General features: G+C 47.8%; 1 protein-coding gene across 1 annotated transcript; it reads left to right on the forward strand.

Moving 5' to 3' along the window:
* The first annotated feature begins 3,101 nt into the window (after positions 1-3,101).
* GPBAR1 (G protein-coupled bile acid receptor 1) lies at positions 3,102-21,484 on the forward strand. The gene is made up of 2 exons (XM_075609691.1): positions 3,102-3,181; positions 19,609-21,484. Exon 2 carries the CDS (start codon positions 19,745-19,747, stop codon positions 20,762-20,764), a length of 1,020 nt encoding a protein of 339 aa, XP_075465806.1. The 5' UTR covers positions 3,102-3,181; positions 19,609-19,744; the 3' UTR covers positions 20,765-21,484.
* Positions 21,485-22,468: the final 984 nt, after the last annotated feature.

Here is a 22,468-nt window from a genome sequence, read left to right on the forward strand (position 1 = left end):
CTGTCTTTGCACGTAACCAAGAAAGCTGTTTTTAAGACCAGCACAATTGCACTATATTAATGAACACACAATTGGGCTTTCTTGAGCTACTAGATCACGTGTGGCCAACTCCAGTCCTCGAGGGCCACCAACAGGTCGAGTTTTCAGAATATCCCTGCTTCAGCACAGACTGAGCCACATGTGCTGAAGCAGGGATATCCTTAAAACCTGCTGGTAGCCCTTGAGGACTTGAGTTGGCTACCCCTGCACTAGATGTTTTAGGTGATTTTCATTGTGTATAGCTGACATCAAATAAAAGCCTTATGGGAATCTACAATGAAGCAGTCAAAATGTACGCAGCGACGGCGTTCTGCAGTTAAATACATTTATTTGTAACTCAGAGACCAAGTATTATGTTGTGACGCTGAGAAGTGATTCTAAGAGTTGTCTCCTGATCTTTTTTTATAGTCCTAACAATGTCGTCATCTCATTTTTTTTTTTTTTTAATGGGTTCAAAACAATTTCCATGCTAATAATTATTAGAACACTTTCCCTCCATGTCCACCAATAATGTCACTTATTAAGTATTGAACCCCGAGACTTCACTGGCGCCCTTCCACTCCATTTCACCACAACGCTTGCCCACCCAGGAGCCAACGTCGTATCCATGAAGCCACTTTGCAGCCCACTTGTTGACCGCTCACCTTGTTTAGTCGTCCATTATGCAAGAGTGTTAAAGGCCGTGCTGCAAATAAAATATCACCTGTGAGCACATGCACACGTCTCGGGCAGGTCTGCAACCGTGCCGTTCCCCATTTATCTCCCAGCATACAGTGCTTCCACTGCAGCTAGGGATTCTGGGAAATGACATGCAAATGAGCACGCATTGTCACCTTTTGCTTGAAATCAATTTTAACATGAACATAAGCGTACCCATGCCGCATTACACAGCTTTTCAGCACAGCCTGGGTTAAATAAGCGCAGAGCTAGTAACCCTACTCACAGACAGCTCTTTTGGGTGTCAGTGTGAGGCTGATTGCACTGGCTTTGCAATATGAAGCTGGGATAGGTAATCAACCACACATTAAATAAGTTTATGGTGGGTAAAAAAGTTGACAAAAACCATTCCACCGTTCAGTGTAGAGCAAATAAAAATCATCCCATTCCGAGGCCATACTGAAATCCAGGTAACCCACACTTGCTGCCCCATACTGATCCATCTTGGTTTTGTACTAACCAGAGATCTGAAGTGTGTACAATGGTGTATCGGAGAAACTCCCTATCCGTTACTTTCACGGCCGGTTACACTTTAATCCGAAATAATGCCATGTTGGGGTATTTATCGTTCACTGTTCCCACCCTCTTTTCTACCGTCTACATTCTGGACAACATTATTGAATGGGTGGTTGCCACACTGTCCTTTTTTTTTCCGGCGAGACCTGTCTAATAAGAGATTCCCCATGTGGGAAGTGCCCCCTGTCCTCCCATGTAGTCTGTTAGGCAGTTGTACTGTACAATAAAATGTATCAAGATGTAACAGCACAAATAGAACACAACTCTACAAGAGAGAGCGCTTGGGGCTGGAGGGGAGATACAGTATTCATACTGGGAGACTGTAAACGGGTTAGGAAAATTCCATCTTGGCAATGTCGCTGGTCCCATTCAAATTAGACTCGAGCAGGAAACACAAGTCTGTGTGTGTATGTTTTCACTTGTCATGGTCAGAGCGATGTCTGTTTCCTGTGTGACTGCAGAGGGCATTCTCTGGTGTTAACCTTATCCCTGCCTGCCATCCAACCATGTATCTGCTCATCATAAACCACTAGACTTTAGCGAGGAGGCATACAAGCCGTATGCATAATGGAGTGTGAGAGGGGAGGTGCGTGTTGCATAGGACACGGTGTGAATGAGATGCGTTGTGTGGTTGTAATGGAAAGCGTTGTGTGTGACACTGGTGTACACCTTTGCTTGCTTCTTGCTTGGGAGAAAGTGTAGAGGAGGTTTTATTTCATTATTGAGATTGTGTGCGTGCGTGCTTGCGTGTGTGTGTGTGTGCGTGCGCGCATGTCATGACTTGAGGGATAATTCTGCATATGAAGTACTTCGAAGTGGACGTTCACTTTAATAGGGAGTCTTTGACCGAAAATGTTTATATTTAATTTTATATAGCGCTTCCCAGAATGGAAATAAGCACTTCAGACATAAAATACTAGGAAAAGGAGTCCCCTGCCCCGAAGGGCTTACAATCTACGTGGTAAGTGAGGAGAACTTAGAGACAGTAGGAGCGTGTTCTGTTAGGTGTCTACAGGGGGCCAATGTCCGTGAATGTGAGATGCATAGTATGGTCCAAACAGCCCCTTCCGAGTATATAGAACAATAAGCCCCCATGATCTCACTAACCAGCAAAAAGGTCGAAGCAAATTAATTCTTCCTCTCCTTACTGCTATTCAGGCCAGAAAAATGGCTTTCCGTGATCCCACCGCCCCAGAGGCAAAAGTGCTAATATCTCTGAAGTATAACGAGGAAGATTGCTGAAACTGAAAGATACTCAGTACACACAAATGGGCCATGTTTGCTCATCAGTTTCCTGCCATGACACCGCAGAGCCCATTAAGGCAATGTCCTATGGCAGCAAACCGCTCGGCCCAATCTTTCGTATGTGTTTATACAGGGATGTTTCCAGTTGCTCTGGCACCGTATGGGTTAAAACAAAAAAAAAGGTTTCAAGAAAAAGTAGTATCAATCAGGTTGTTTTTTTTTGTTTTACAAGGGAACAGAGGTTCTGCACTTTTTTTTTTTTTTTTTTTTTTTTTTAGAAATGGACAAGAATCTCCATATACAGTAGTGAGTTATACAATTATTAGGAATAAGGCTGGAGCGGACAAATGCCAACTACATTTATTTCAATGTTATTTTTGATATGCATTCTATTATTCTTTACTTGGGGTTTTCCCTACAGGTAATGTTCCTGTTTATTGCTGTCACTGCGCTCTTTAGGTTGCAGATATATTTGCTTATGCCTAAAGCCAGCACTCGATGTGTGTGTGGGAGGGAGGGAGGGAGGGAGGGACAGCGGGAGAGGATGGGACATAGAGCTGCACTTCCCCTGCCAGTAAGTCTTATTGAAGTGAGAGAAGAAGCAGAAGTTGTCCCTGATCGGTCACAGAGGGGACAGAGCAGCCGGCAGCACAGGACACTGCAGGTAACTAGCTACTTTCCCTTCATACAGCGTCATTCTGTCAGAGACCTGCTACACAGGTACGCACAGCTGGGGCACGAGACCGGTCCCCAGCTGGCTCTGCATCCAGCGGTGTGTATAGACCAGGAGTGGCCAACTCCAGTCCTCAAGGGCCACCAACACGTCAGGTTTTCAGGATATCCCTGCTTCAGCACAGGTGGTAAAGGCATGCTGACCGAGCCCCTGATTGAGCCACCTGTGCTGAAGCAGAGAGATCCTGAAAACCTGCCGTGTTAGTGGCCCTTGAGGACTGGAGTCGGCCACCACTAGTATAGTCTCTCTGTAGTGCTGTTATCGGCACTTGCTGAAGTGTAACAATACCAGGTGCTTTGGGGTACAACATTTTATATGGAAACTTATACTTCTTTTTTGAATATAGGATGATATATTGTAAAAGTGCTTCCTATCTAACTGCATCCCTGTTACATGGTACCAACCAGCGCTGTGTTCTTGCAATAAAGCACAGTACCACTACTTTATATGCCAGTTCCATCACAGCGTGTTGCATTGGAGCCGGAATAACGTCTCCCTAGTAATATCTCGCATGCTGTTTCTTTAGCGCTGTGTGGCGCACTCAAAACAAGTTGGACATCTCTGCTTATTTTTCTTTGACTTAAATAATGAAGATTTGTGGAGATCCCCCTGCTGTCTCCCACTTCAGTTCCCAGCATTACAGAAGCGATCTTTCTACTTCTGTGACTGTAAATTCACCGCTCGCACACATCTGGTTATTCTCACCTTCTGCTCACCTGCTCCCTCATCGGTCCCCATTGGATGTGCCGTGCGGCTTCTGCCCTGTGCTGGCGTAGATTTTAGTCCTGGTTAAGTAGCGTTGGACTGCTCTCCCGCAGGGTGTAAGCGGCTTTACAGCGTGAGAAATAGGAGCCCGTGTAGGCAATGCTGTGCCTTCTATTCCTTTGTTTCTCTCTGGTAGGGTACAGAGTGATCTCTCTCCCTGTAACATGCGCCGCTGTTATATTGCTTCTCATTGCACAGCTATCTGGCCTCCTTTCTCACAGCACAGCTATCTGGCCTCCTCTCTCACAGCACAGCTATCTGGCCTCCTCTCTCACAGCACAGCTATCTGGCCTCCTCTCTCACAGCACAGCTATCTGGCCTCCTCTCTCACAGCACAGCTATCTGGCCTCCTCTCACAGCACAGCTATCTGGCCTCCTTTCTCACAGCACAGCTATCTGGCCTCCTCTCTCACAGCACAGCTATCTGGCCTCCTCTCTCACAGCACAGCTATCTGGCCTCCTCTCTCACAGCACAGCTATCTGGCCTCCTCTCTCACAGCACAGCTATCTGGCCTCCTCTCTCACAGCACAGCTATCTGGCCTCCTCTCTCACAGCACAGCTATCTGGCCTCCTCTCTCACAGCACAGCTATCTGGCCTCCTCTCTCACAGCACAGCTATCTGGCCTCCTTTCTCACAGCACAGCTATCTGGCCTCCTCTCTCACAGCACAGCTATCTGGCCTCCTCTCTCACAGCACAGCTATCTGGCCTCCTCTCTCACAGCACAGCTATCTGGCCTCCTTTCTCACAGCACAGCTATCTGGCCTCCTTTCTCACAGCACAGCTATCTGTCATTCATGCCCACTGTAGTAACCGCAGGCCTCTCTCATATTTGTCCTACGTCACTATGGGATCCACACAGCTATGCTCTTCCATCCCTATACCAACCCTATTGGTACCAACTGGGCGGCTGCAATGCCATCCAACACCCCCTAACATCCACACCCCGAAACCTCAATAGATCCATCAGTGTGAGTGTGGCTGCACCATACTCCATCCTGATGCATACTTCGTCCAACAATGAGCAGACGCTTAACCTTTTGTTTTAAGGTTACCTCCTATTCCCTCGAGTGTAAGCTCTCAGGATCAGGGCCCTCGGTGCCTTCTGTATCTGTTAGCGCTGGTCTGTCCTTATTTCCATGTTATGTTTGACATTGATGTCCCTCTGTACCCCCTCTGTATCGCGCTCCATAATGTGTTTTACAAATAAAGGGTAATTAGACTAATATACAAAGCGCCAGCTCCAGCGCGATCCGCTCCTTCTGAGAAGAAATAGGAGCTCAGAGGGAGGACCCATCCCAACCGCAGCACTCATCCACACTCGTACCCGACTCCACCCACACTCGTACCCGACTCCACCCACACTCGTAGCCGACTCCACCCACACTCGTAGCCGACTCCACCCACACTCGTACCCCACTCCATCCACACTCGTACCCGACTCCATCCACACTCGTACCCGACTCCATCCACACTCGTACCCGACTCCATCCACACTCGTACCCGACTCCATCCACACTCGTACCCGACTCCATCCACACTCGTACCCGACTCCACCCACACTCGTACCCGACTCCACCCACACTCGTACCCGACTCCACCCACACTCGTACCCGACTCCACCCACACTCGTACCCGACTCCACCCACACTCGTACCCGACTCCAACCACACTCGTACCCGACTCCATCCACACTCGTGAATCCTGTAACCTGCCAGACAACGAGAGCATCCCTGAGACATTCTGTGCAGCATGGCATGCACCGACTACGATGCAGAAATATTTAACATCATTATACACACTTTCTTCGCTAATGAAATATACAACTGCGTGTTCTCTCTGCGGTTTTTATGTTCTTGAACTGGAACAAAACCAGCTTTGTGCGAGTACTTTTATCAGATGTTTCCTTTGCTCTGGCAGAATATTTTGCATGTTTCACGGCACCCATCCCATTCGCGGTCAGCATTGTTTGACGTGCCAGGATGCTCACGACTCGAAATGTCGCAGATTACACGGCACCTTTAGAAATCGCCCAATGTGAACTCATTATGCAGGTGCTTTTACAACCCGTTATGTCTGTATTTATTAAGCAACCACATGTAAAATAACTTGGGTTGCCAGTCGTCCAGTATATACGGGATTGTCCCGTTGTTCCTGAAAGGTCTGTCGGGACACGTAATTGTCCCGTATTTGAGGCAACGTGAAAATTCAGTGGCACACACAGGTCCGGAACGGCGGTGAGGGGAGAAGGATGGCGGCTGATGCAGAGGAAAATATTGGCGGCAGCAGTGGAGACCACCCCAGCAGTGTGACCCAAAAGTCGATTACAACTTCCGGTGTCTGCCGCTAGGATGGGCTCCACAGTAAGCTGCCCACCGCGACTGCCACGGAATTTTTTTAGCGTGGATGGATATTCAGGGGAGGGGGGGGGGCTGAGCTATCCTGGGAGGACGGGGGCTGAGAGATGCAGGGAGGAGGGGCGCTGAGAGATGCAGGGAGGAGGGGGGCTGAGAGATGCAGGGAGGAGGGGCGCTGAGAGATGCAGGGAGGAGGGGCGCTGAGAGATGCAGGGAGGAGGGGGGCTGAGAGATGCAGGGAGGAGGGGCGCTGAGAGATGCAGGGAGGAGGGGGGCTGAGAGATGCAGGGAGGAGGGGGGCTGAGAGATGCAGGGAGGAGGGGGGCTGAGAGATGCAGGGAGGAGGGGCGCTGAGAGATGCAGGGAGGAGGGGGGCTGAGAGATGCAGGGAGGAGGGGGGCTGAGAGATGCAGGGAGGAGGGGCGCTGAGAGATGCAGGGAGGAGGGGGGCTGAGAGATGCAGGGAGGAGGGGCGCTGAGAGATGCAGGGAGGAGGGGCGCTGAGAGATGCAGGGAGGAGGGGGGCTGAGAGATGCAGGGAGGAGGGGGGCTGAGAGATGCAGGGAGGAGGGGGGCTGAGAGATGCAGGGAGGAGGGGGGCTGAGAGATGCAGGGAGGAGGGGGGCTGAGAGATGCAGGGAGGAGGGGGGCTGAGAGATGCAGGGAGGAGGGGCGCTGAGAGATGCAGGGAGGAGGAGCGCTGAGAGATTCAGGGAGGAGGGGCGCTGAGAGATTCAGGGAGGAGGGGCGCTGAGAGATTCAGGGAGGAGGGGCGCAGAGAGATGCAGGGGCGAGGGGACTGAGAGATGCTTGGAGGAGGGGGGCAGAAAGATGCAGGGAGGAGGGGGGCTGAGATGCAGGGAGGAGGGGGGCTGAGATGCAGGGAGGATGGAGAGAATGATGGCGGAGAGGAGGAAAAAATGAATAGATTGAGGACAGAAAGAAAGATGGAGGGGAAGAAGAGAGAATGGGGGGGGGGGGAGAGAAATGGTATGTGTTTTTGTCACTAAAACATATAGGAAAAAAATGGCTTTAAATTTAATTATTCTCCTGGATTTTGGCATCCCCTATTATAAAAACGTAACTGTGGCAACCCTACAAATAACCAGTCATTGCCTGAAGTTGCAGGCTGTATGTGCGCTGCACTGAACAGCTGCTATGTCTTGATTTAGGTTTCAGTGGTCAAAATTGAGTTGCGAATGGAGTTGGCGATTCACCGTTGGTGCTGTTCAGGTGTCACATCACATACAATTCCCACTCAGGTGTCACATCACATACAATTCCCACTCAGGGGTCATATCAGTGAGAAATAACTATAAAACAACTACAAATTGGGAGAACTTACCGTTGGAGGAAGGAGATGGTTAGATTTAGGAGTGAATGGGTTAATAATCAGTGCAAGAAGCGTTAAGATGAAGTGGTTTAGCCTTGAAAATGTTTAGAAGATGTTGTTTGTGAAGATGTATTGTTCATAAGGGAAAGATTAAGAGATCAAGATTGGTGTAGAGCAGGGGTGGGCAACTCCAGTTCAAGGGCCACCAACAGGTCAGGTTTTAAGGCTATCCCTGCTTCAGCACAGGTGGCTCAGTCAAAGACAGCCACTGATTGAGCAACCTGTGCTGAACCAAGGACTGATTATGCCTGCTTCAGCACAGGTGGATCAGTCAAAGACAGCCACTGATTTGAGCAACCTGTGCTGAAGCAAGGACTGATTATGCCTGCTTCAGCACAGGTAGCTCCTTCTTAAAACCTTACCTGTTGGGGGGTCTTGAGGACTGGAGTCGAGCACCACTGCTCCAGGGGCTGAGGAAGACCCCAAGAGTGAGGGTCGAAACATTGGATAAATAACGTGACTAGTAAACTTGTTTTGGCATTCCAACATTTTGGAGGGGTTCTCCTTTATTCCATGGTGGCTGCAAGAACCCGGCGTTGCTCAGGAATTCTAAGAAACCAAAAAATACTCAGACTTATGAAGGGTTAATGACATTTTTTTTTTAGTTTCTTAAAGGGAAATCCCCCTGCTAAAACAGCAACTCCACCCAGAGTAGTTTCATTGCCTCTGAGGTCCTGAAGTGTTCGATCGAGCGCCTCCAATGCTGTGTGTTTGTGGGACGTTGTCCTCTCGTCCCAAACACTGACCTCGCGCGCGGGAAGAACTTTGGCCAACTCCTGTATTTTTGCTAATGTTGCCAATTGGATTTTCAGAGTGACCAAAATTAAGTGGCAGCTTGAGGGTTGTGTGATGGAATGATGTCATCAGTGATGTCATTTTTGAATTGCATCCAAACAGACAAAAATCTGCTTCTTGATCTCAGGAGCCATCATGCAAAATGTGGTTCCGATATCCTATGAGAGGTGTCCAAATGCCTAGTGACCAGACAACTTTCCAAACGATATAGTTGATTTTATACATGTCAAAAAATAGCGTGAGAAATAGAAAACAAAAAAAAAAAACATATATATATATATATATATATAGTGTTGTAGATTTGAGTACCCCAAAAAAACATAGGATAATTGTATCCCCTTATATTCACCTATTGGTAACCGCAGCCTTGTCAATATTTCAACATACTGTACATGCAATATTTGGGTCTTTGATAGCCATTTGTCTCCAGAAATGAAAATAAAATAGAGAAAACAGTGAACGAAAGACGTATTTACTGATAAAATCTACAGTTCAGTACACTGACACGTGTAAATGTTACACAAGCATGGCAGCCTGTGAGGTATGGGGTGACCGCGCCGATAACGGAGGTGTGGACGGCCTTCCTTACACCTTTTTGTAGGTCTTGTTTCTCTCTGCTTGCCAACTTCGTGTCACTTCTGGCCGTGGGCTTCCACCACACACTGCTCCTGTACTCCTAGCCAACGCATTCCACAGATCAATTGTGAGCTTCTTCAGGGGTCTGAATACAAATTCGCCTATCCCTCTTTCTACATGCCCCAATTAAGTCATATTCACCTATTCGTCACTGCACGTATTTGAATAAAAACGCAATGATCCATATATATATATATATATATATAAATATTGGTATCAGTCACAATTAAAAGAAGTATAAATGAATGACCAAGATTTATATATATATTTATACCCAAAGGAGTCAGAGTTTTTATTTTATGAATCCACAAGGTCTCTTTGAGGTCCAGGTGCACTAAGCTCCGTTAGCCTATGTAACTCTCCTCCTAAAGGGTTACTAACATGGCTATTGTATGCTGGGTTGCTATGGGGATCCAAATATCACGCAGGGGTATATAAGGAGGAGGGACTATTCTAGAAGGTTAGATTCCAGGAGGACATGAAGAGAGGAGCCTCGGGGAGAGTAGATAAGAAAGATGTATAAAAGGAAGAGTATAGACCAGACCCCCCCCGTTTATTATGTTGTAGATGGGGGCAGTGACCGTTAAGTTAGAATCCCCGAAAGAAGGACTGGAGTCCTGAATAAGTAATAAGAAGGAATACCGCACGCTATAGAGAGCCTCAGCAAAGATGGCTCCCGGGTGCTGGCGGATCAGCTCTAACTGCGGATCGGTGCTAAGATTCATTAGTCTGTATGGAAGTGACAGCTCTCAAACAGGCAAAAGGTATTGGGTCAAGTAAGAAAGACCCTCCAGGACTCCCGTAGGAGCCCAGAGTAATCGGATTAATATCGATAAGGGTTCTGAAGCAACAAGGAGTCCGGGTCCCATATTTACTCAGAGCAACTAAGTCAAAGTACCTTCATTGAAGTGTGAGAGTGGGCACTGATGGAAGAGCTGCATTCATGTATGTTTATTATAAACGACAGTACCACGTTATTAATATGTATGCGCGGCCCCTGTCCACGGGGCCACGAATAAATGACAGTTCTACTACAAATGTTCCTGGCGCCCGTTATTCTACATCCTTGCTGCCTCATCGCCCAGCCGCCTGAACCAGCCCCTGAGTCACGGTAAGCCATGCGGAGTAGCCATATAAAACACCGCGATGTAATCTCCCGGGCAGGGAGGGTTACACCTGATTAACCTAACCTTAATTTAAAATAACGCTGGTATCATCATTCATAACACCCACTCACTAAAGCACATTACGGTAACTCCGTGCTACTCCTTAAATAACGTCCGGTTATTTTGTTTCCAGGTGTTGGTGTTAATGATATGTTAATGATATGTGAATGAGGGGTTCTCCCTAACATCGCATGTGCACTAAAGGCCGTTCAGGTTCGAACAGGGATTTAACCTGACGTCATTTAGGTGAGAGAGATGCAATAACATACAGTAATGACTCCTATTAGCATATATCCCAGGTATCTTACGTGTGTTCCTTTTTGTGCACAGCTGTCTCTCCACATGTTGTTTAAAGGGAGGTTTCAGGGGATATATATAGCCCTTTGGCTATCGCCACCTCTGGGTAAAACATGACTTAAAGTCAGGTTATTTGAAGCTCACGCAAGGTAGTCCTAAATTTACCCAACGTTAACCCTTTGCTAATGAGTTAAACGACAGCTGTTGTTTTTGCATATAATTAGTTTAGTGGATACCTGTTAAACGCAGGGAAAATAACGTATATAGGTAACCTAATGTTATTTGCCATGATTTACCAGAGCTTAATGCATCTGACCCTGAGAGAGATCTGCAGTCCTATTCGCTTCTCGCCAATAGTCCTCAAGCCCATTCGGGTCACTGTTCTGAGCTTTGAAGTGGTTGGAGTGTGGGTATGCCAGTGTGTTCTAAACTCATCACAGGTAGTTGTCTGAATGTACACCCTATATACTGTGCACCAGTCCTCCATCCCCCCCCCCCCCCCAACAGGTCAGAATATCCCAGCTTCAGCACAGGAGGCTCAGTCAAAGAAAGCGCCTCTGGCTACCTGGTCTGAAGCAGGGACTGATTGAGCCACCTGTGCTGAAGCTGGGATATCCTGAAAACCGGATCTGTTGGGGGAGGCTTGAAGACTGGAGTTGCGCCCCCCTGTTCTACAGTGAGGCTACAGGGGAAGCCTATTTCAGTAGTGGCAAACTCCAGTCCTCAAGGGCCAACAACCGGTCAGGTGTTAAGGATATCCCTGCTTCAGCACAGGTGGCTCATATACTTTTGCTGTCTAGCACTGTGTACCTGGATTACGCTATCAAAATAGAGATATACATAATCAACATGTAGCATTATTATGCTGTCTGCAGGGATGCCTCCTTTCTTTGTGCTGGGGAACGTCAGCGATAGTGGCGGTTTTCTTTTAACCAGCTCACTGCTAGATGATGCCTGCAATGTTAAGGTTTTTCTGGAATGCAACAAATGTCTATTTTCTTTCCTCCCCAGGGACAAAAGATATTTCCATTTATAGATTACAGCAAATAAAAAATATAACTTGTGAGCACCTTCGCACGTCTCAGACAGGTCTGCAACCCTCCTTTTCCCTGTTATCTCCCAGCATACAGTGCTTCCACTGCAGCAAGGGATTCTGGGAAAGATATTGACTGCATATTACATGAGTGATGAGAGTACAGTTTCAAAACATGGAGATAAATATAAGAGGTTTGATTTCCTGTATTTATCTAAAAAAACAAAAAAAAAACAACAACAAACCTGTGAGTTGCTATACGTTGCTTACAGGAGCTGCCATGCTAAGCAACTCTCCCCTGTAAAACTGGAATTGTTATTTTGACCTTATTTTGCAGCAGAAAGCTGGTAATTACACCCCAGCGCCCCTGACAATGTTTCGGCGGAACATTCTGTGAATCTGAACATATTATATTTAAAAAATGCAACATTATTCTTTATTATAGGCTAAAGCTGTAAAATTCCGGGCATTACTGAAATCCCTGCTTTCTGATTGGTTAGAATTCCGGGCATTATTCATTCAGTAATGCCTGGAATTTCTGTTAACTTGCCAATTCACCTTTCAGAGATGCAGGGGGAGCGCTGAGAATTTGAATTAAAAAAACCTGCCAAAGGTAAAACTGCTAACAGTAAATACCTCTCCCGTCCAAGCTCCAGCAGCACCTCCATTCCTCTCCTACCACGCAGCATATGCAGTCATGCAGTCTCGCAGTCTCTCTCTCTCCCTCTTTTTCTCTCCCACCTATCTCCCCTCTCATTTGTTACTTTGCTTCTTTTTCCTACACAGGTGCATCGGCGCAGTTCCGATTTATATATCTATACAAAAGTGTGTTTTATGAGAAAAGCCTACATTTAGCATATAATAGTAATAATCCCCTCAGAACAGGACATTACTGGCCAATAATGCCCTGTTCTTCTGGGATTATTACTTAATTATAGGCTAAAGCTGGTAAATTTCGGGCATTATCGTAATGCCTGCTCTCTGATTGGTTAAAATTCCAGGCATTATCCAATCAGTAGTGGCCCGGAATTTTTGGCACCCTGCCAAGTTTTTGTGAATGAGAACTGAAAGCTGATTGCCTGAAAGAGCGTGATCAGTGTCACGGTAACTTTATGACAAGCTATAATATAATACACACCAAAATACCTGGGTTGAACTGAATACGACTAGGTATGATAAAATATAATTTATTCCTTGAAAAAGGTGAACACACGAGATATACAAATAACAGATAAAATATGCACTTACTTAGAATTGGAATGACGAAATAATCAAAAATCTTGATTAGCAGTTCATACAGCAATCTCAGGATGACACAAAGACAATTTGTGCCTGTTCTGTTCTGACTGACAGATTAAATCTGTCAGTGGTGATATTGGATACCGAGGCTTGAGATACCAGATCCAAAATACTATTCACAGCTTAATATCTTCACATATTAATATAAATCGGTTCCGTTGGGCCCAGTGGGCTGATACTTGCCAACTTTTCTTGCCGGAACTGTATCTCCATTGTGGCAAAGTCTCAGCCCTCTGCGATCCCCAGCACCGGAGATACACAAATGCAGGTAAAAACACTTTTAAAATACAGGATTCTTCCCTTTAAAAATGAATCTCTGCCTTTCACTCTTTCCCCATTGAAATCAACGGGTTCCGCCGCCATAGGCTTTTAATGGTGCGGCTCTGCCGTTGAAGTCAATGGGGTTCCCCGCCATAGACTTTCAATGGGGAGACGCCGCCATTGAAGTCTATGGAAAACCAAAAATCTTTACATTTGCCCATACTCCGTCTGGTTGTTCGGAGAGGGCTGGGAATGGCCATGCATTCATGCCGGAACCTTGGCTACAAGCCCTCTGGTCCTTCCAGAACCGGAGATATGGACTTACATTTTTCACCATTTCGAACTTAGCCGTTTTAACGCCACGCGGCTTTTCCCCATTGGAATCAATGGCCGGCGCCGCCATAGACAATGCATGGGCGCACGCCGCCATTGGATTCAATGGGACCTCCGCTCCGCCATTAAAGTCAATGGCACGACCCTCTTTCTCCGCTCGACCCTTTACGGGGGTCCCTCATTCCGGGACCCGATGGGGGTCGTGTGTGGGGCTAGGGGCTAGGACAAAAATAATTTTATTCCCAGGTGCCCTAGAACCTTAGATTCCCACGCCAATTGTCATTGAACTTGAACCAAGTGATAAAGTTCTTTTCAAAGACATTGTATCCGCTTTTGTGGTCTGCGGTTTGGATGGCTGCCAACCTGTTTCTGGAGATCGGCGTCGAGGAATCCCCATTGAAGTCAATGGCCCCATTGACTTACAATGGGAAACCGCCGCTCCTCCTCTCGGACGCCACCTGCTGGTCGTCGCTGGAAAACATGTCCAAAACCGCTACTTCTGCCATTGGAATGCATGGAGCTCCAATGGCGACTTATGGGACTCTGCAAAATGGTGTTTGAAAAGGCGGGAACATGGAACAAAGAGCTATAAACACTAAGTTAACCTTAACCCTTTACCTCCCGCATCAATCCCAGTGTATGTGTTGGTGCAAACACTGGAACAGAAACAATACATTTTTACAGGGGAATATACATTAGGATGCTGAAGCAAGGTAAAAACACATTACTGGACCACAGTCCAGTTAATCCCTTGCTTCCCAGGTGAGAGTAGGGGGTGGCCAAATGGGGTGTAACCCCTTTAATCCCGGGCCAAACCCCCTCTCCCATGACAATCAGCTCTCAGACAAGGGAGGTGATTGGACAGGAGGCAGCAGCAAGGCACTGACTCCTCCCCCACCCTGCCTGCAGCCAGACACTGACTCCTCCCCCTCCCTGCAGCCAGGCACTGACTCCTCCCCTCCGTGCCTGCAGCCAGACACTGACTCCTCCCCCTCCCTGCAGCCAGGCACTGACTCCTCCTCCACCCTGCCTGCAGCCAGGCACTGACTCCCCCCCTCCCTGCAGCCAGGCACTGACTCCCCCCCTCCCTGCAGCCAGACACTGACTCCTCCCCCTCCCTGCAGCCAGGCACTGACTCCTCCCCCTCCCTGCAGCCAGGCACTGACTCCCCCCCTCCCTGCAGCCAGACACTGACTCCTCCCCCTCCCTGCAGCCAGGCACTGACTCCTCCCCCTCCCTGCCTGCAGCCAGGCACTGACTCCCCCCCCCTCCCTGCAGCAAGGCACTTACTCCTCCCCCACCCTGCCTGCAGCCAGTTACTGACTCCCCCCCCTCCCTGCAGCCAGACACTGACTCCTCCCCCTCCCTGCAGCCAGGCACTGACTCCTCCCCCTCCCTGCCTGCAGCCAGGCACTGACTCCTCCCCCTCCCTGCAGCAGCCAGGCACTGACTCCTCCCCCTCCCTGCAGCAAGGCACTTACTCCTCCCCCACCCTGCCTGCAGCCAGTTACTGACTCTTCTCTCCCTGCAGCAGCCAGGCACTGACTCCTCCCTCCCTGCAGCAGCCAGGCACTGACTCCTCCCCCTCCCTGCAGCCAGTTACTGACTCCTCCCTCCCTGCAGCCAGTTACTGACTCCTCCCTCCCTGCAGCAGCCAGGCACTGACTCCTCCCCCTCCCTGCAGCCAGTTACTGACTCCTCCCTCCCTGCAGCAGCCAGGCACTGACTCCTCCCCCTCCCCCTCCCAGCTGTGTTTTGTGAATGTAGAGGTGGCAGAGTCTGTTTTGTTGGTTTGTGTATGTCCCTGCAGTGTGTGTTTTGTGGGTACAGAAGGGGGGCTGCAGTGGGTGTGTCAGTGTGTGTTTTGTAGGTGGAGGAGGGGTGCAGAGTGTTTTGTGTGTGTGTCTGCAATGTGTGGGTTTACAGGGGGGGGGGGGCTGCAGTGGGTGTAGAGGGGGGGGCTGCTGGTGTGTGTTTTGTGGATGTAGAGGGGGCAGCAGTCTGTTTTGTTGGTGTGTATGTGTCTGTAGTGTGTTTTGTGGGTGTAGAGGGTGGAGGAGGGCTGCAGTGTGCGTGCGTGTGTGCGTGTGTGCGTGTGTGCGTGTGTGCGTGTGTGTGTGCGTGTGTGTAGAGGGGGTCGGCTGTGTGTGTTTTGTGAGTGTAGAGGGTGGAGTAGGGTTGCAGAGTGTTTGTGTGTAAAGAGGGGGGCTGCAGTGTGTGTATGTACAATTTCCTTTTAATACACTTGCAGTAAAAGCATAAGAATGCAGACAATGCTGTTAAAAATCAATATGACTACAAAAGTGTCTTTTTTTTTAATGAAAAAAATAATAATAATAAGCCTACATTTAGCCTATAATATTAATAATAATCCCCTCAGAATAGGGCATTACTGGCCAATAATGCAATGGCTGGGTTACCCCTTAACAGAAGGAGGCACACCGCAGCAGGGCTACCACTTAACAGGAGGCACACCGCAGCAGGGTTACCGCTTAACAGAAGGAGGCACACCGTAGCAGGGTTACCCTTTAACAGAAGGAGGCACACCGCAGCAGGGTTACCTCTTAACAGTAGGAGGCACACCGTAGCAGGGTTACCCTTTAACAGAAGGAGGCACACCGCAGCAGGGTTACCGCTTAACAGAAGGAGGCACACCGCAGCAGGGTTACCTCTTAATAGAAAGAGGCACACCGCAGCAGGGTTACCGCTTAACAGAAAGAGGCACACCGCAGCAGGGTTACCTCTTAACAGAAGGAGGCACACCGTAGCAGGGTTACCCTTTAACAGAAGGAGGCACACCGCAGCAGGGTTACCCCTTAACAGAAGGAGGCACACCGCAGCAGGGTTACCTCTTAACAGAAGGAGGCACACCGCAGCAGGGTTACCTCTTAACAGTAGGAGGCACACCGTAGCAGGGTTACCCTTTAACAGAAGGAGGCACACCGTAGCAGGGTTACCCTTTAACAGAAGGAGGCACACCGCAGCAGGGTTACCGCTTAACAGAAGGAGGCACACCGCAGCAGGGTTACCTCTTAATAGAAAGAGGCACACCGCAGCAGGGTTACCGCTTAACAGAAAGAGGCACACCGCAGCAGGGTTACCTCTTAACAGAAGGAGGCACACCGTAGCAGGGTTACCCTTTAACAGAAGGAGGCACACCGCAGCAGGGTTACCTCTTAATAGAAAGAGGCACACCGCAGCAGGGTTACCGCTTAACAGAAAGAGGCACACCGCAGCAGGGTTACCTCTTAACAGAAGGAGGCACACCGTAGCAGGGTTACCCTTTAACAGAAGGAGGCACACTGCAGCAGGGTTACCCCTTAACAGAAGGAGGCACACCGCAGCAGGGTTACCTCTTAACAGAAGGAGGCACACCGTAGCAGGGTTACCCTTTAACAGAAGGAGGCACACCGCAGCAGGGTTACCCCTTAACAGAAGGAGGCACACCGCAGCAGGGTTACCTCTTAACAGAAGGAGGCACACCGCAGCAGGGTTACCTCTTAACAGAAGGAGGCACACCGTAGCAGGGTTACCCTTTAACAGAAGGAGGCACACCGCAGCAGGGTAACCCCTTAACAGAAGGAGGCACACCGCAGCAGGGTTACCGCTTAACAGAAGGAGGCACACTGCAGCAGGGTTACCTCTTAATAGAAAGAGGCACACCGCAGCAGGGCTACCGCTTAACAGAAAGAGGCACACCACAGCAGGGTTACACGTCACTAACCTTGCTGTGACAACTGTCCGTGCTGTGTGCCTGGGTTGCAGCTTCCACTTATTGCCTGTTTGCTGACTTTAATGATATAATTGAATCCTACTTTATAGAAAAGTGGCTATAAAAAGCCACTTGCCTCAGCGGATGTTGATGCAGTTTGGATTCAACGCCCCCGTAAGACAAGGGAATTTGGTCGGATTTTTATGGCCCCGTCCCATCTCTCACCATAAAGCTGTGGTTGCTATAGCTCTGTATGAAAGGTCTGTGCAGCCAGATGAGGAGGCTTCATATATGCACAATAATGGATTTTGCTCTCACCTCCTGCATATAGAGGGGTGGCAATGGTACCTCAGTGACACCATTACCTCTCATAATCCCCCCTCTCATGCCCCCTCTCTCTCTCACTTTCCTCCCTCTCACTTCCCTCCCCCCTCTTTCTAACTTCTCCCTATCTCACACTCCCCTCTCCCCCCTCTCAGTCTCCTTCTGACTCAATCCCCCCTCTACCACCATACCTTTCTCTCTCGCCCCTTCCTCTCACTCCTCACCCCTCGGTAACTTCCCCCCCTCCTCCTCACTTAGGCTGCTGTACTTTAACTGCCGCCCCTCTGATAGTATAGTCACACTGGGTCATGAGAATAATGCTGTTTACTCCTATTGGTATTTAGACCAAGGGGTATCTCCAGGCTGCACTTCTATTTGTTTCTGTTTCCAGGCACTTTATCTACTGGGAAATGGTACTACTTACTCACACTTTTATCTACATACAGTAACAGCATACTTGTGCTATGCTTCGGAAGCAAACCACACCATGTTGTGAAATATATGAGATAAAAACCTACACTTCGTCAAGAGCTGATCATTCAGAATCAGTAAAATGTGCAGTCTTATGCGTATGGTCTATCTGCCTTTAAGTTGTATATTTCAAAATAATTGTGTATGTGTATACATTGTGTTTTGGTCCAATGAACTGTCTTTTGCACCAGTGGTGGCTATATTGCAATGTTTCTTGAACTTTTGGGGAGGTTAAAGGACCCTATAATTATATTTTGAAATTATCTGGAACCCCAACCCTCTCTAATAGTGTGTCTGAGATCAGATGCATTGTAAGGAACCCCAACCCTCTCTAATAGCGTGTCTGAGATCAGATGCATTGTAAGGAACCCCAACCCTTTCTAATAACGTGTCTGATATCAGATGCATTGTAAGGAACCCCAACCCTCTCTAATAGCGCGTCTGAGATCAGATGCATTGTAAGGAACCCCAACCCTCACTAATAGCGCGTCTGAGATCAGATGCATTGTAAGGATCCCCAACCCTCTCTAATAGCGCGTCTGAGATCAGATGTATTGTAAGGAACCCCAACCCTCTCTAATAGCGCGTCTGAGATCAGATGCATTGTAAGGATCCCCAACCCTCTCTAATAGCGCGTCTGAGATCAGATGCATTGTAAGGAACCCCAACCCTCTCTAATAGCGCGTCTGAGATCAGATGCATTGTAAGGAACCCCAACCCTCTCTAATAGCGCGTCTGAGATCAGATGCAATGTAAGGATCCCCAACCCTCTCTAATTGCGCGTCTGAGATCAGATGCATTGTAAGGATCCCCAACCCTCTCTAATTGCGCGTCTGAGATCAGATGCATTGTAAAGTCTTCGGTATTTGGCACATTTTTCAAATGTAATGGAAAGGGAGATAGGGAGAGAGATTGGAAGACCCTGTCAGCTACTGGAATACAGGGTAGAAACTAGGAAAGTGGATAATGGAAGTGGATAATTTTCAAATTACCTTAAAATTGCAGGGAACCCTTTAGGGACACCCTGGGAAGCCAAGTGCTCCTAGGAACCCCTGTTGAAAAACACTGCTCTACTGCATTATTCTGATTTATATTATGGTGGAGATGTCACAGCCTGTGGGTTACAGAACAACATTCCACATTGGAAAATTGTGAGTTCAAGTTCTGGCCTGTGCAACAGGCCAAGGAGACTTATAGGTGCAAAAGTGACCATTTAAAGTTGCAATATTTCTTGAGGCAATAGTAAGAAAAACCTGTTCTTTTATTATTTTTAGACATAATATTGTGATATCTGGTGTACAAAATAAATAGACACAATACACACTGTCACCTAAGTCTTGTGGTGTTTTTTTCCCATGGCCATAAATTGCAAAATGTCATGTATGTGCCTTTGAATTCAGTGTGACTGTAGTTTCCTGTGTTCGATACACTAGATGTCCTATAAATTTACAATGATGGAAATGTGATCAACGTGAATATATCGGCCTCATATGTCTTTGGTCTTCTTTCAATATAGTTTCGCTTGATGTGGATATACAGCCCTTTTGCTTCCTATCTGCCTGGAGGGCCTTGGCTACTGCATCGTGTTCCAGTGGAAGAATGGATCTAAAATACACAGAAGGGACTCCTCCTAATCACTAACTGGCCAAGGAATGGAGGAAGCTGAAGTAGGCAATATTTCTAGCCAGTCCTCTGAGCGGGAATTCCAGCAGAATCTTATCATCCTGTTCTCCAGCCCTCTATCCTTCTTCATCATCCTCTCTAACCTCTTCATCATCGTGGGGATTGTCTTCAACCGTAAGCTGCACAACACGACCAACTACTTCTTCCTTAGCTTGCTGTTTGCCGACTTCTTCACTGGGGTTGCTCTGCCCTGCATCCCCCACATGAGGTACAGCAAAAATCTGGATTATCTTGGGTGTCTCTTCACCTACACATCCCCCAATTTCTTTTTTCTCTCCTTCTTGGCCAACCTTCTGATGGTCCACTATGAGAAGTATCTGTGCATCATATATCCTTTGCACTACCGCAACTCGTGGGTCCACCGCTGTGTGCCATTCTCCTTGTTCCTGGTGTGGACGCTGCCGCTGGTATTCGCCTGCTTGCCCATACTGGGCTGGAATAAATGGGATAGTAATTCCACGTGCTCCTACAGGCATGTCTTCCCAAACGCCTACCTTTACCTGGAGATCTACGGCTTCCTCATCCCTTCCATCTTGGCCATCATCTTCATCACGGTGAAAGTGCTCTCTGTGGCCAGGAGGCAGCTAAAGGACATCAAGAAGCTCCACCGTTCAGTGCAGAGGGAGGCAGCCACGGAGTTAGAGCATCAGATGGACCTGAGGTATGCCAAGTGCATTGCCATTGTCTCCCTGATTTTCCTGGTTTGCTGGGTCCCCTACATTGCCTTCCTCCACGTCACTGTGTTTGCCATAGAGAAATACGAAATCAACTGGTGGATTTTCCTCATCCTAACGTGCGTGGGGAGCGGCAGCGCTGCCATTATCCCGGTCATCCTGGGGCTCAGCCACCGGCAGTATACTGAGCTGTGGAGGGACATCTGCAGGAAGTACTGCCGCTCCTGCTGCAAGTGTCGAGACAAGTCGGCCAGCCTCCATGACATGACGAGCAAGGATGCAACATTGGAGGATGGTTTGAACGTTGTTAAATAATTACATTACATGCCCTTAGAATAAACAAAAACGGCTTTGCACCACTGTCCGATGAAGCTCCCTCCACTATTTAGTAAAATCTCCATCTTGCATTGCACTGCTGTGCTGAGGTTGGCAAAGCCACACATACCGGTAGTTACACAGTGCAGAGACCTAATAGGAAGTGCTCTGTGCAGGGCTTCTATTGGCAACATTCCCATTCCACCATGACTACAGTGAACAGCAGAATGTAATTCAATAGAGACACCTGTGTGCTGCTGTTTGTGTTTAACAGCTGTGGAAGCTCAGTTCAGAAATGAAGGACAACTACAAGAGCAGTCAGACTGTGCAAGGGTGGTACAGGGCATGAAGTCTGTTACTGAACATTTTGGGGGTTATAACCTTACGGTTATTCCACTATTCCATTGTACTCACTGACACTTGAATCTTTGTGATGTTATAATAACCCTGTATCCATTTTTGTGTTTGTATCTCTTAATCTGCCACAGACATCGTTCCACCCTGTATGTTCCCGAAGTAACTGCAATACTGTGTATATTGTTACAAAGGAATTAAGAGGGAAGATAGTACTTGATAACCCAATAAAAATGAAGATTGCAATAGGCTATGGTATTGGTATTTAGACAGAGTAGAAAGGAACTAGTCCCAAATATCGGTGCTCAGTAGGCAAATGGACAATAGTACATGAAGATTCTGGTATAGAATATCACTTGAAGTGGGACTGAGCTCTGATTAAAGCTTAGTGAGACTCATAAGACCGGTGCATATATCTCCTGTATGAGTGGAAAGTATAACAGTCCCTGTGATAAAGACAGACCTATGTATCAATGGTCATGGTCATGTCTATGATACCACTGGGACAAACACCCTGGATTGGCACTGTAGAGATGGTCATAAACTCCTCAAAATGATATGGAGAATGGAGTACTCACATTAGAAGCAGCTCATCCGGATGCGTGCGTCACGCCAATAAGTATCAGAGAAGACGATCCGAGGATCCAAAACGGAGCACAGCTGTGTAAGAAAACGGGGGCTAAACACCAGCAAAACTGTTAAAAAACCTTTAATCCATGATGAGGGGTACAAAAGAACACTCTGACGCGTTTCAGGAGACAATCCCTTTGTCAAAGAGTATGCTCGCGTCAGCTAATGCTCCTGAACTTGTATACGATCCCCCGCCCCCAAACAGTAACGTCACGCAGTTGGAAATGGCGCGAAGACCTCCGCGGGCAAATCTCATTGGCGGAGACTATCCACCAATAGACCGCCGGGTGAGGGACCGCACTCACAGGAGGCAGGTTTGTCTCCCGAAACGCGTCAGAGTGTTCTTTTGTACCCCTCACTTACCATGGATTAAAGGTTTTTAAAAAGTTTTGCTGGTGATTAGCCCCCGTTTTCTTACACAGCTGTGCTCCATTTTGGATCCTCGGATCGTCTCCTCTGATATTGGTATTTAGGATGTCTATGGCAGGTTACACTCTCTTTATAATGCAGCAGCAACACAGCCTAAAAATGTATATATATACACTCTGGCTTTGCACAACACTTCTAAGGAGAAAGAAAGGCTAACCCAATCAGGTGTTTTTTTTTAATCATATGTATTTCATTGTGGTTTAAGTTATTTTAGACATAGACAGAGTAAGTCTTCTAGATGTATTTCAATTTGAAGCAAAATAGTTTAACAGCAGTAATCTGCCGTGTAAC

The sequence above is a fragment of the Ascaphus truei genome, chromosome 7 (assembly GCF_040206685.1).
Source record: "Ascaphus truei isolate aAscTru1 chromosome 7, aAscTru1.hap1, whole genome shotgun sequence".
Classification (NCBI taxonomy): domain Eukaryota; kingdom Metazoa; phylum Chordata; class Amphibia; order Anura; family Ascaphidae; genus Ascaphus; species Ascaphus truei.